Source organism: Pinus tabuliformis, chromosome Q (genome assembly GCF_031772625.1).
Source record: "Pinus tabuliformis cultivar Carrire ecotype Pingquan chromosome Q, CPIR1, whole genome shotgun sequence".
Classification (NCBI taxonomy): Eukaryota; Viridiplantae; Streptophyta; class Pinopsida; order Pinales; family Pinaceae; genus Pinus; species Pinus tabuliformis.
The window spans coordinates 1,143,603,795-1,143,617,728 of record NC_142296.1 but is presented as its reverse complement, the minus strand read 5'-3'; the positions used below and the strand labels follow the sequence as shown (position 1 = coordinate 1,143,617,728).

Below are 13,934 nucleotides of genomic sequence, written 5' to 3'. Positions count from 1 at the left end.
AAGGTTAGAAATCATTCATTATCCCTTCATCTATTACAAATCCTTTACAGAAAGGACATTATCTGCTTGTAGTGGATATATTTTTCAGGGACTCAAAACATTGATCAACAAAGTTGGAGAAGGGCCAAATATATTGGCATACCAGAGACATATCATGAGGAATGGGGGTCACAGGTAGTGCAACTTCAATCTATTGGCATCACTTTTGGTGATAAGAAAGACTATATGATATGGGGGGGTAAAATGAAAAAGAACAATCTGATGGTCCAAGACATCTACTTGAAGTTGCCAAGGTCCAAGAGGATCAATGACTATAATAATCATCTGCAGGATATATGGAGATGGAATCTCCCAGACAAATTAAAATATTTTTGCTCGCTAGCAGAACATGATCATATATTAACATGGGAAAACTTACAAAAGCGTGGGTTCATTGGTCCTGGAATATGACCTCTATGCATGGCGCGGGGGGGGAGATACAGATCATTTATTGATAAAATACTCGTATGTGAGGCTGATTTGGGATGTGGTTATGGAATAAATGAAGCTTCCTTTTGTTGGCACTTATCAACCTTTTTTCAGATGTATTTTTTCATGGTTCACTTCACACAGGAAGTATAGGCCCCTCCCATTATATATCATATGTATTATATGGCGAAGTAGGAACGATAACCTTTTTTATCAGAAAACTGCGATTGTTAGAGAAGCCATTAACAGGACAATTTTGTTTTTTCAATGAGATCGAGCTGGTGATCAAGTCTAACAGAAACAAGAAATTACAATTCATTGATATCTGGAAAGAATATGTGGTTGGATTTTTTACAGAACCAAAAATCGAAGGAAATGTGGATGTGGTGCACTCATAGTTACTAAGCCCTGATAATTTCTTCCACTTCTGGTGGGAGGGTGGAATGGGATCAAACAACAAATCAGAGATTACACATTAGGGGGAATCCTTATCGCAACAAAATGGCTAATAGACAAAATTTAGGTATATGGAGTTGCAAAAGGAATCATTGACTGGGTAAACAAGCATACTAATGTCAACCCCACCATACTTGCAAATTGGATGATGAGGATTCAGAACCTGGTAAGGACTTTTAATCATATACATTTCCAACATATATACAGAGAACACAATTGGACAATGAACCTCCTATCTAAAAGAGGTATTTCGAAGGAAATAAGTAAATGTTTTAGCAGTGTATCATGGTAAATGCAGGCAACATCAACTACTCTTAGGAGACATTTTAACACATACCTGATTTTGATGGAAGTTATGTATCTTTAGATAATGAAAGTGTTCATTTATGAAAATGTAATGGCTATAAGCTAAAGTTTGATGTTAAGAAATACACTTTTTATAGAACAGGAAAATAGAAATGTATGGGCATAGGAATGATAGGATAAGTATGAAAGGATAATATAATGAATAGAATCTGAATTATGTACTACCCTTATATTTTAATACAAACATACCATTTTTTTTTCTTTCTAAAAGAAGAAGAAGAAGAAGTAGCATTCAAAATAAATGAAACAATAAAGAAATACATAGTAAAACACAATCGATGGAGACCCTGAAAAGTACTCCAACTATGTTATTGCCTATCCATGTTTAGTGAAAGTTCCTCCATTGCTCCTCCCACGAAGCACACCTCTGTTGTCGGCCTCCATCACCCTAAATCCCATTAGTTCTTGTTAGCCTACATTGCTCCACTTCCTAAAGAACCCATCAACAATGTAAATGCGAACTCCTAATCCTTTACCTTTTTTACTAGCATCTCGTATTCAAAATTTTAAGACAAAATATTTATTGTCTTAAAATCCCCCTCCGTGTAGTAGTTTCGAATGCAACAAAAGACAAGTTGTCTCTAATCGTATCAACAAAGATCGAAGGGACATAAGATGAATTGGTGTCCAGGAATTTTTTCAAGGAAAAGTTGTCGCATTCTTCAGAGTCGGCTACCCCAACAAAACGAAGAGCCCAACAAATCGTTGTTTTTATATAAGATAACATGAATGGTAAGTGTAATAGCAACCTTGGTATAGGTGCGAGACAATAGTAGCATGCAAGTAGGTAGATTTAGGGTGCAATGTCAGAGTCAATTTTGCAGTTGTTAGATAATATTGTCTTGAATTGATATTTTTTGTCTTAATTGGTCATTGTCTTAAATGAGTTTTGTCTTAAGTGGCCATTGTCTTAAATATAAAGTTTTGTCTTGAAATATTTTTGTTTTAAATATAAAGTTTTGTCTTAAAATAGTTTCGTCTTAAACTATTTTTGTCTTAAAATAGTTGTGTCTCAAATTGTTTTTGTCCTAAATATAAAGATTTGTCATAAACTATTTTTTCCTTAAATATAAAGTTTTGTCTTAAAATATTTTTGCCTCAAATTGTTTTTGTCTTAAATTTAAAATTTTGTCTTAAACTCTTTTTGTATTAAAATAAAGTTTTATCTTAAAATATATTTGTCTCAAATTGTTTTTGTCTTAAACATAAAGTTTTTCTTAAAATATATTTGTCTCAAACTATTTTTTGTTTTAAATTTTATATTTAAGACAATTCAATTGATATTAAATTTTAATGTAAAATAACTAAAATAAAAAGCAACTTTTTAAGACAAAATATTTCTTTTGTCTTAAAAGTGCCCTTAATATTTTGATTTGATTTAATATAAAGTAAATAATCTCTAATATAACTTGATTTAATATAAACTAAATAATCTCTTTATTACGGTGATGGGAAGGAATAACTTAAGAGGTACAAATTCAAATTCAATTATTTTCAAATTTTAGTTGTGGGAGTATAAGATAAAGTTTGGTATTTTAAAATTTAATTTTTTATGGTTTAGTATTTTATAATTTGTATTTTTTTAAATTAAATTGATGTATTTTTATAATAAGTTCAACTTTTTATAGTTTATGATATATATGAATTTTAGTATATTATAATTTATGTTATATTAAAGAATTTATTTCTAAAATTGCGGATCTATTTTAACTGTGGAACTACTAAGGATTGAGAGGGATCAAATCTCTTGAAAGAGTTTTCCACTTCAAAAGATTTGTTTTCTCTATCTAGAATTAAAATAGATCTAGGTTAGTTTAAAAAATTTATTTATGAAAAGAAAATCTATTAATTTTTATAAAATTTTAGTGTTATTTAAGTTATTCATTATATATCAAAATATTTGAGTTTGATTGGTTTTGGTGAATAATTTATTTCCCCAACAAAATGAATCCAAATCTCCTAAATATGTTGAAAGAAAATAATTACATCAAAAGCGTTCCCTATGAGAACAACTTCCCTTCCATGCCACATGTGTGATTATGAGTCATTGATTTTGGTGATAGATGATTGAAATAGTGTGTACCATCAAATTAAAGAAGGTATCAATTAGTTACAACTCAATTCGATAGTCGGTTACAATTCGTTCCCAATGGCCTCAGCCATTGTTGGAAAATATTGCGGGGCATACGAGTGTTGTTTCTTTACATGTGCCATGTTGATAGAAAAAATACAAGGTTGATGTACAATGCTGAGCTACCATAGACAATCTTGTTTGGTCCCCACACAATGTAAAGAGTGTTCATTGAAGTTTGTAAACCGGTTTGTAGAATCTGCGCATAAGAGAAATTGGAACTTGTTAACAAAGGTGACCTACAAAAAGCGTGTGGACCCTACCCGCCACAAGTCACTGTTTTGAAAACCATAAGAGGAGGAAGGTTGAAGGAGAACCATGGATTGGACACGTAACCTACTAGTGACAGATTGCATGAAGTTTGCTCCAATGCGATTTCATTTTTCTGGCTGGATTTCCGGTCTATGGTGGTGTGTCTACCTATGGTGCTTCTTAAGCCTGGTATGTTTTGACATAGATCCTTGTTCCTCTTCTGCTAATTTCCAAATTCACCTGCTTATTCCACGTCGTACAATTTTTTATTTTCAATTTCCATCCGATTTCAATTTCTGATTTGATATGTGAGCTAGATTTATTCTTTGTTATTGTTGATATAACTTTGATACGGTGATTATAATTAACTAGGTTTTCGTTGTACGCTGACGCGGATATTTATTTAGTGTAAACGTTAACTTTCAAAAAAAACATAAATTTCATAATATTATTTATCAAAATTTAATATAATGTTTTATATATTTCTAAATGAAATTCATTATTTTTTTCTAGGTTAGTTACATTGATACTATGTTAGTTATGTTGATATTAATTTTATTTTTTATATATATATATATATATATTTCCATTCAGGTAAAAAAGATAAATTTAATAATAATTTTTAATTAAAACTTAATATTATGTAAATTTTATGGTATTTTATAATGTAAATTTCATAGTATTTTTTAATCATTTTTCAATAATTTTTTAATTTTATATATATATATATATATAAAAAGTTGAATCTGGGAGAATAATAATCATTTCTTCCAACTACTCAAAATAACCTTAATCAACAATAACAAAACCTTACATAAAACTTTATATAATATAGTAAAATAAATCATTTTAAACGACATATCATAAAAAGTAATATTATTTTGTACTAAGGATTAACCTTAATCATCAACAACAAAACCCTTATTAAAAAACTCTATATAATATAATAAAATAAATCATTTTATAAAATATATCTTGGAAAAGAATCTAAAATAGAATCAAATTGATCTCTTAGTTGTTTTGCCTTAGCATGGAACTTCACTTTAGATGACTTGATTTCATCCTTAAGATTATTAAGTTTAGCATTAGAATGCACCTAATCAACCATGTTAGTCTAGATCTTATAGTCAATCATTAGATTCATTTAGTACATTGTAATGCAAAAAAAATATATTGAGATCAATTATTTAGAAATAATAAAATAGGGTTTCTAGTTAGATGATTTTAGCTATTTTTAGGTTTTTTACTTTTAAGAAAGCAAATGAATTTGCAAGTGATTTTAGTAGAAGTTAGAATAATTGAATTCAACAAATTACATATAAGGTGGAAAATTTCCGATCAAATTGTTATGCACATGGAAAATCACACATTAATCACTTATGACCCAAAACCATTTCCAATAGAATCTATCAAGGTGGCTTTGATGCAATTAGCCAGAGGTAGGCATTATCACACTCATAACCATTGCATGCATATTTGAGATAGACACTTAACAACACCAAAGAAATGCATTTCAAGCATTAAAGGCAGTAAACGGTAGGTTAATTGTCAAATATTTATGCAGATGAAAAATCACACATTAATCACTTATGGAACAAAACCATTTCTAGTCAACTTCTGTGCCAAAAGAAATAAGTTGGCTTTGATGTGATTGGCCAAAGGTAGTTATTATAGCATTTGGACCCTCACAAAGAATAAACCATAACTTCTCTATTTTTTGTGAGGATTGATAGTATCCTTGAAGAGGAGGAAGAATTACTCTCTCTAACTAAACAACTTTTAACCTCTCTATTTTTTGTGAGGATTGATAGTATTCTTGAAGAGGAGTAAGAATTACTCTCTCTATCTGAACAACTTTTAACCGAGTTAATGAAGACAAGGTTGATATGCCTGGGAGTGTAACACACTTATAATTGTGATTGAAAATTATTAGAACTTTTAATTTATGCATTGATTTCATAAATGGTGGAAGAAAGTATTCACTTGCAGAAAAGTTTAAGGTAAGATCCTTGGCATTTGGAAAGTTCATATGACACCAATCCTTCTCCTCCATCGGACCTTGACATACAATAATGCAGAAATCAACACATTTAGAAACAAATTATGTTAAGGTCGAATGTAACATACTACTGGCTTTTGATCAAGTGAGTTCACTTAGAAACCTTTTTCCACTTTTTCCGAATAAAGTTTTCTTTCGGAGGCATTAAAAGCCTTTTGGGTTTATTCTTAGCAACATTTTTCCACTTTTTGCGAATAAAGTCTTCTTTCTGAGGCCTTAAAAGCCTTTTGCGTTTATTCTTAGTAACCTTTTCCCACTTTTTCCGAATAAAGTTTTCTTCATGAAGCATCAATATTCTTAGACCTTTTTCCACTTTTTCCGAATAAAGTCTTTTTTTCTGAGGCATTAAAAGCTTTTTCCATTTATTTATAGGCCCATGCGTCAAATCCATAGCCAATCTCCCAAAATATCACGTTGAATAAATGAAAGCTTTTAATTACTAGCATAAAACTTCACCATAGCACTTCTCAATAGAGAATTACATTTTTATTATATTATTATTCAAATAATTATATTATTTTAAAATTAAAATACTACGAATAAAATTAATTTACAGAGGCCAAGTTATATGATATTTCACATTTTAAAATAAATTTAATAAAATCTTATTATTTTGAATAATTATATTGAGATTTCTTTAAATTTTTTTAATATTATTAACATATTTTATTAAATTTATAAACAAAAATAATTTTGCAAAAATAAATTAATATTAATGATTTCATATAAATTTGTTAATTAAAAAAAATTGAAAAAAAATTATGTTTATGATTTCATATGTATTGGGTGAGAAAGTTTTATCTTCCGATATTACTTAATATCATAATCATTTCATTATCTAATATGAAAATGATTTAATTTGGTTCTTCAAAATCTATCCAATAATTTTTATTGGAATTTGAGAGAGCATCTTTGAAAATTAAGAGACAATCTATACTCAGGATATTTAATATGTGAATTTAGTGATTTAGCTTTATTTTCTAGCTTTGAATGACATTTTCACCTTTCACTCTTCAATGACTTTTTGTATGTCATGGATTTTCTCAAATACTGCTTTACTACGTTTTTTTAACCCTTGCTAATTATATTTAATATTGTTGAGATTTTCGGTTTTAATAAAATAGGAAAAAATCTCAGTAGGTGACAACAATAAGATTGAGTTGCTATATTAGCTCTATTTTGTTGGGAGAGAGTTAATGCAGCCTATATTTGTTGTAAGAGGATTTATGAGGCACTTAGATTCTCTTAGCTATAAAACAGGTGTCCATACGGATTGGTGTGTGTGAGCATTTGAGAGGAAATTGATTCTCTTGTAATCTCCTGTTTTGATAATAAAGATTGCCGATGCCTATGTTTGGTGGACGTAGCCCAGAATGGTTGGGTGAACCACGTTAATCTTCTATGTCCTTTGTGTATGCTTTTATGCTGTTGTTGTCTCTGTTTTTTTTTTGTTGTGCACTGATTGCTCTAACAAGTGGTATCATAGCAAGTTGGAGGAGCGCGCAGCGGAGGAGTGACGGGTCCAAAGTCTGCTGGTGGTACTGTGGATTGGTACGTTGGTGATCAGCCTGTCCTGCGTGCTGTTCGGTGTGCCTGTGGGAGGTTTAAACAGCGTTGAAATAGCGTTGGGGAAACAGCGTTGAAACATCGTTGGGTAAACATCGTGTTGGCTCTTTCACGTGACATACAACTGCTGCGGAGGGTGCGTATGCCAGAAGGGTGCGTGTTATGCCAGCGCATAAATATGGACAGTGTGTGAACCCTTCGTATACCAGCGCAAGTTGAATACCGATGTTGAATACCAGCGTATAACAGTGCAAGTCGTTTGGATGTTGAGCAGACTTGTGGACCTACGTTTTGAATGTTGAGCGGACCTGCGTTGTGAATGTTGAATGTTGATCGGATCAAACAGCCAGCGCGTGTGCAGGTGGAGTTTTTTTAGCGCGTGTGATTGCTATTCACGTGTGCGTATGACTGGAGTGGAGATCAGCAGTATATATGTATGCAGCATATACGCACATAATACTTGAACAGTCAGCAGATCGATTGGAACAAGTGTTCAGTCGGACTGGTGGAGTATTTCGTTGTTTTTTTTTTAAAGTTTTTTGCGATCGGCGCGAGATAGGGTCAAACAGGTGCGCCAATAACCAGCATGGCGTAGAACCGATTTGATTAAGAGCGCCAGTGCGCCAATTTTCAGATCGGCGCGGAATTTAGAGGTATACACGCGCCAATTATAAACACTTAAAGCGTTTTTCAATTGGCGCGGATCTTGTGTTCTTGAGCAAGCGCCAAGGTCCTTTCTGGTGCGTGTTTTTTCTTCCGACGCGGGTTTTTCTTCTGCGTGGGCAGCGTGAAGCAGTGGTTGTTTTTTGGTTAAAAGACTACAATGTCTTCTAAATTGTATGTTGAAATTCAAACAGCAAAGGGGTTTGTTTTTTTTTTAATATAGAGTAAAAGCAATATAAAATAAGGCATAGGCATTTGTCATATATTAACCTTTTTTTTTAAAGTTGGAATTGAAGATTCTTTTTTTAAACAAGATGGCGAAAACTCAGAGTGCCCGGTTTGAAATCGAGAAGTTTAACAGAAAAAACAGTTTCGAGATCTGGAAGGTAAAGATGCATGATCTGCTGGTACAACAAGGCGTGACGAAGGCATTGTTGGGCAGATCCAAATTGCCTTATCCCGTGATAGATGATGAATGGAATGAATTGGATGGAAGAGCCTTGAGCGGTATTCGACTATGTTTGGTTGATGATGTTTTGCTTAACATCGTGTCAGAGAAGACTGCTGCTGGTTTGTGGATGAAGTTGGAGAAGCTGTATATGACAAAATCCTTGACAAATTGGATTCTCCTGAAGCGGCAGCTATACAGTTTGCGAATGAAGGAAGGTACTTCCATTACTGATCATTTGAATGTTTTTAATACTCTAATGGTGCAATTAGAAAGCATAGAAGTAAAATTTGAATCCGAGGATAAAGCCATAACTTTATTGTGCTCGTTGCTCGAGTCGTGGGATCATTTTGTTACTTCTATAAGTCTTAGTTCATCCGAAACCATTGAATTTGATGATGTCGTCGGAGCTTTTTTGTCCGAGGAGACCAGGAAGCGGTCGAATGTTGACACCTCTACATCAGAGGCAATGATGGCTAGAGGTCGTTCTAGAGAAAGACGCTCTGGTAAGCGCAGCGATTCGTGTTCAAAGTCAAAAGGGAAGAAGAGTAAAGTAAAGTGCTGGTTCTGCGGCAAATTGGGGCACTTGAAGAAGGATTGCTGGAAGCGGCAACAAACTTCTAAAGAAGCTTCATCGACAAAAAAGAACGAAGCGAACACGACTGATACAGGTTCGGCATCTGGTTCAGGTATGAGCGACGAAGTCTTATCAGTTAATTTGTCAAATCATGATCAACATTGGTTGTTAGATTCCAATGCATCAAACCACATGTGTATTCATAGAGACTGGTTTAAGACATATAGATCAGTGAATGATGGAGTCATGTACATGGGTAATGATGTCACATCTAATATTGTGGGAATAGGGAGTATACAGCTGCAAATGTTTGATGGGACAACTAGAATGTTAACTGATGTGAGACATGTACCAGATTTAAGGAAAAATCTAATTTCACTGGGGGCACTTGACACAAATGGATATAAAACTATCATTCAAGGTGGAGTAATGAAAATTTACAAAGGTATCTACTAGTAATGAAAGCTAAGAAAGTAGGAAATCTGTTTCAGTTAAAAGGAAGAACAGGGTCAGTTCATGTGTCTACGGTGTCTGAACATGACAGTAGTTCCATTCGCCTATGGCATCAAAGGTTGGGCCATATGAGCGAAAGAGGGTTAAATATTTTGGCTGATCGCAAATTACTTCCTAATCTAAGGTCTGGAAAGTTAGATTTCTGTAAACATTGTCTGTTTGGCAAACAAAGTAAGAAAAAAATTAAAACAGGCAAACATACTAGTAAAGAAATACTTGATTATATCCATTCAGATGTTTGGGGTCCAGCAACTACAACCTCGTATGGTGGCTCGTCATATTTTGTATCGTTTATTGATGACTTTTCTAGGAAAGTGTGGGTCTACATGTTGAAAAGGAAGTCTGATGTTTTTACAGTTTTCAAGCAGTTTAGAGCATTGGTAGAAAACATCACTGGTAGAACTATAAAATGTTTAAGAATTGACAATGGTGGTGAGTTTACCTCCAAGGAGTTTGAAAACTATTGCAAGGATGTAGGGATCGAGAGACATAAGACTACTGTTTATACTCCTCAGCAAAATGGAGTTGCTGAACGTATGAACATGACTCTTTTGGAGAGGGCAAGGAGTATGCTGAGTAACGCTAGTTTGCAGAAGGAGTTGTGGATAGAAGCAGTGGCTACAACTTGTTATGTGATAAATCGGTCACCATCGACAGCGATAGGTTGCAAGATTCCACAAGAGGTATGGAAAGGTCACCCTTGTGATTATTCTAAACTTAGAGTGTTTGGTTATGATGCATATGCTCTAGTGCCTAAACATCAACGAACTAAATCAAAAAGGTATATCTTTGTTGGGTATGGTGATGGAACAAAGGGATTTAGATTGTGGGATCATACTACCCGCAAAATCATCATCAACAGAGATGTAAAGTTTGATGAATCCTCTCTTGTACAGCTAGATGTAGATAATAAGTTGAAACAAGATGATGTATCTGATTTTCAGCACATTCAGTTTGACAGCACTTCTAATGATAGTCATGATGACCATAGTTCAGTTTCTAGTCATGAACAGGTTTCAGAATCAGATTATGAACAGGGTTCAGATGTAGGTCATGAACAGGTCTCAGATGGTGATCATGAAGAAGTTCCTACAGATGGTAGTCAGCCAATTGTGGAAGCACTAGAAACATCCTTAAGGAGGTCTACAAGAATCAAACGCCCTCCTAGAAGGTATGATGATTATGTTACTGCAGTTGCCTAACAATGATGAACCTTTGTGTTATCAGGAAGCTGTAGAAGGTTCAAAGAGTGACAAATGGAAAGCAGCCATGAAGGAAGAAATGATGGCCTTAGGTAAGAATGGCACATGGGATCTGGTTGAACTTCCCAAAGGCAGGAAAACTGTGGGATGTAAATGGGTTTTCAAGGTAAAACGGGATGTGAATGATATGGAGGACAGGTACAAAGAGAGGCTGGTTGCAAAAGGGTTTTCTCAGAAAGCAGGCATTGACTTTCATGAGATTTTTTCACTAGTTGTTAAAATAGTTTCAATTAGAATTGTGTTAGCGTTAGTTGCTTTGCTTGATTTAGAATTACAACAACTAGATGTTAAGACTGCATTTTTACATGGAGATTTAGATGAAGAAATTTATATGGAACAACCGGAAGGGTTTGTTCAACATCGCAATAAGAAATTTGTCTGCAGGCTCAAGAAGTCATTGTATGGTCTGAAGCAGTCGCCTCGACAGTGGTACAAGAAATTTGATTCGTTCATGTTGAGTCAAAAATATATAAGAAGTGAATATGATCATTGTGTTTACTTTAAGTAGTTAAGTAATGGCATGTTCATTATCTTAGTGTTGTACGTTGACGATATGCTTTTAGCAAGCAAAAGCATTGAAGAAATCAATAGGTTAAAGACTCAGATGGCAAGGACATTTGATATGAAAGATCTAGGAGCAGCAAGACAGATTTTGGGCATGGAGATTTTCAGAGACAGGAGCAATGGTAAGTTGTGGCTATCACAATAGAAGTATATTGAGAAAATACTTGTGAGGTTTGGTATGAATAATGTGAAGCCTGTGTCAGTCGTTTTAGCTTCCCATTTTAAGCTTTCTTCCAGTTTATGTCCTAATACAGATGAAGAAAAGGATTACATGTCTCGAATTCCATATGCCAATGTAGTAGGATGTTTGATGTATGCGATGGTTTGTACTCGACCAGATATTTCACATGCAGTTGGGGTTGTCAGCAGGTATATGGAAAATCCGGGTAAAGAACACTGGTCAACAGTCAAATGGGTGCTTCGGTATTTGAGAGGCACAAGTAGTTATTATATTTCTTACAATAAGAGTAGTGAATTTGTTTGCGGGTATGTTGATTCTGATTTTGCAGGTGATTTGGATAAGAGAAGGTCAACTTCAGGGTATTTCTTTGCTCTTGCAGGTGGAGCTATTAGCTGGATGTCAAAGCTACAAAACATTGTTGCTTTATCCACTACTAAAGCAGAATACATTGTTGCTTCGCATGCTTGCAAAGAGGCAGTGTGGCTGAAAGTTTTGCTTGGTAAGTTTGGTAGGTTACAGGACAACATCAAGTTACTTTGTGATAGTCAAATTGCAATACATTTGGCTAAGAATCCGACCTATCATAGTAAATCAAAGCATATTCCAATAAAGTACCATTTTGTTAGATAGGTTATCACTGAAAGGGAAGTCTCTCTTGAAAAGGTGTATACAAAGGAAAATTGTGCAGACATGTTCATGAAACCAGTTTTGTTAAAGAAGCCGCATTGGTGTTTGGCTTCTCTTGGCTTGCAGAAGAAATAAGTAATAAAGAAACAGGGCATCAGACTAATTGTTGTCAAGGTGGAGATTGTTGAGATTTTCGGTTTAATAAAATAGGCAAAAATCTCAGTAGGTGACAACAATAAGATTGAGTTGCTATATTAGCTCTATTTTGTTGGGAGAGAGTTAATGCAGCCTATATTTGTTGTAAGAGGATTTATGAGGTAGTTAGATTCTCTTAGCTATAAAACAGGGGTCCATACGGATTGGTGTGTGTGTGAGCGTTTGAGAGGAAATTGATTCTCTTGTAATCTCCTGTTTTGATAATAAAGATTGCTGATGCCTATGTTTGGTGGACGTAGCCCAGAATGGTTGGGTGAACCATGTTAATCTTCTGTGTCCTTTGTGTATGCTTTTATGCTATTGTTGTCTCTGGTTTTTTTTTTGCTGCGCACTGATTGCTCTAACAAATATGATATTAAAATAAATACTCTGCCCATATTTATCACAATTTAGAATTTAGTGGTATAGAGCGTGTTTTCCATGATTTGGAATTAGTCCATACATATTTGGTATAGATGGTCCCGTGAAGGGAGAGTCTAACAGTAGACTATGGATATTTTCTCATAATTTGGAAATTAGTAATTTTGAATGGTGGGGTTTGTCTCCTTGGTAGTGATGGAATGGAATTCTAGAAGTTCGTGGACCTTTTCTTTTTTAATTTGGAATGGAATTTAGTCAATGCATGTTCCGTATCGCACGTGTCATGAAGGAATGGAATTCTGGAAGTTTGTGGACCTTTTCTTTTTTAATTTGGAATGGAATTTAGTCAATGCATGTTTGGTATCGCACATGTCGTGAAGGAATGGAATTCTGTAAGCCACCTTCATTGTTAAAATAGACGACTTATCTTTATATATTATTTCACATTCCTACTACTTGTTTCTTAGGACGTTTATCTGCAACTTGACATGGGACACCATTACTCTGTTACTCCTGGGTGGGGATGGACAAAGAGGATTTCCGGATTTGAATAATGTCTCTGGCAGCAATGGAAGCAGAGTTGCGGTTCCACTAGTGCTTCTTCTCTGCTCAGCTAACTTGTTTGATGTTTCTATTCACTTGCACCCATGCTTCTGGAATTTACATTTCCAACCATCAGTGCAGCATTAAAAAATATGTGCTGAAGCGCGGTTCTTCACTCAGTCCCCAACAGAATACAACTTGCTTGGTTTCTCCCGATGAAATGTTTTCTGCTGGATTTTACATGGTGGGTGACAATGATTATGTTTTTGCCATCTGGTATACTCAAACACTCGACCGAACGATTGCCTGGGTGGCAAACAAAGATCAGCCTGTAAATGGAAGAGATTCCCGTCTTCTTCTGAGAAAAGATGGAAACCTCCTTCTGTCGGATGCAGACGGATCAGTTGTGTGGAGTACCAACACCGGCAGTAACTCCAATGTAAAGGAGGTTGCCCTTTTAGAAACAGGAAATCTGGTATTACGTGGCTTTTCGGTAGATCATGTGTGGGAAAGCTTCCAATATCCAACCGATACTCTTCTTCCACTCCAGCCCCTCAGGAATAATATGCAGTTAATATCCAGATTGGGAAGGGGCACGTTTAAACCAGGCTACTATCGTCTCTACTTTGATAGCTACAGCATTCTTCGACTCATTTACGATGACGGATAAGGATTGAAGGAC

At 34.5% G+C, this 13,934-nt stretch overlaps 1 protein-coding gene across 1 annotated transcript; it reads left to right on the top strand.

Annotated features, from left to right (window-relative positions):
- The first annotated feature begins 13,472 nt into the window (after positions 1-13,472).
- Positions 13,473-13,922, top strand: LOC149223622 (putative receptor protein kinase ZmPK1). The gene has a single exon (XM_089387955.1). The coding sequence runs from the start codon at positions 13,473-13,475 to the stop codon at positions 13,920-13,922; it is 450 nt and encodes a 149-aa protein (XP_089244081.1).
- Positions 13,923-13,934: the final 12 nt, after the last annotated feature.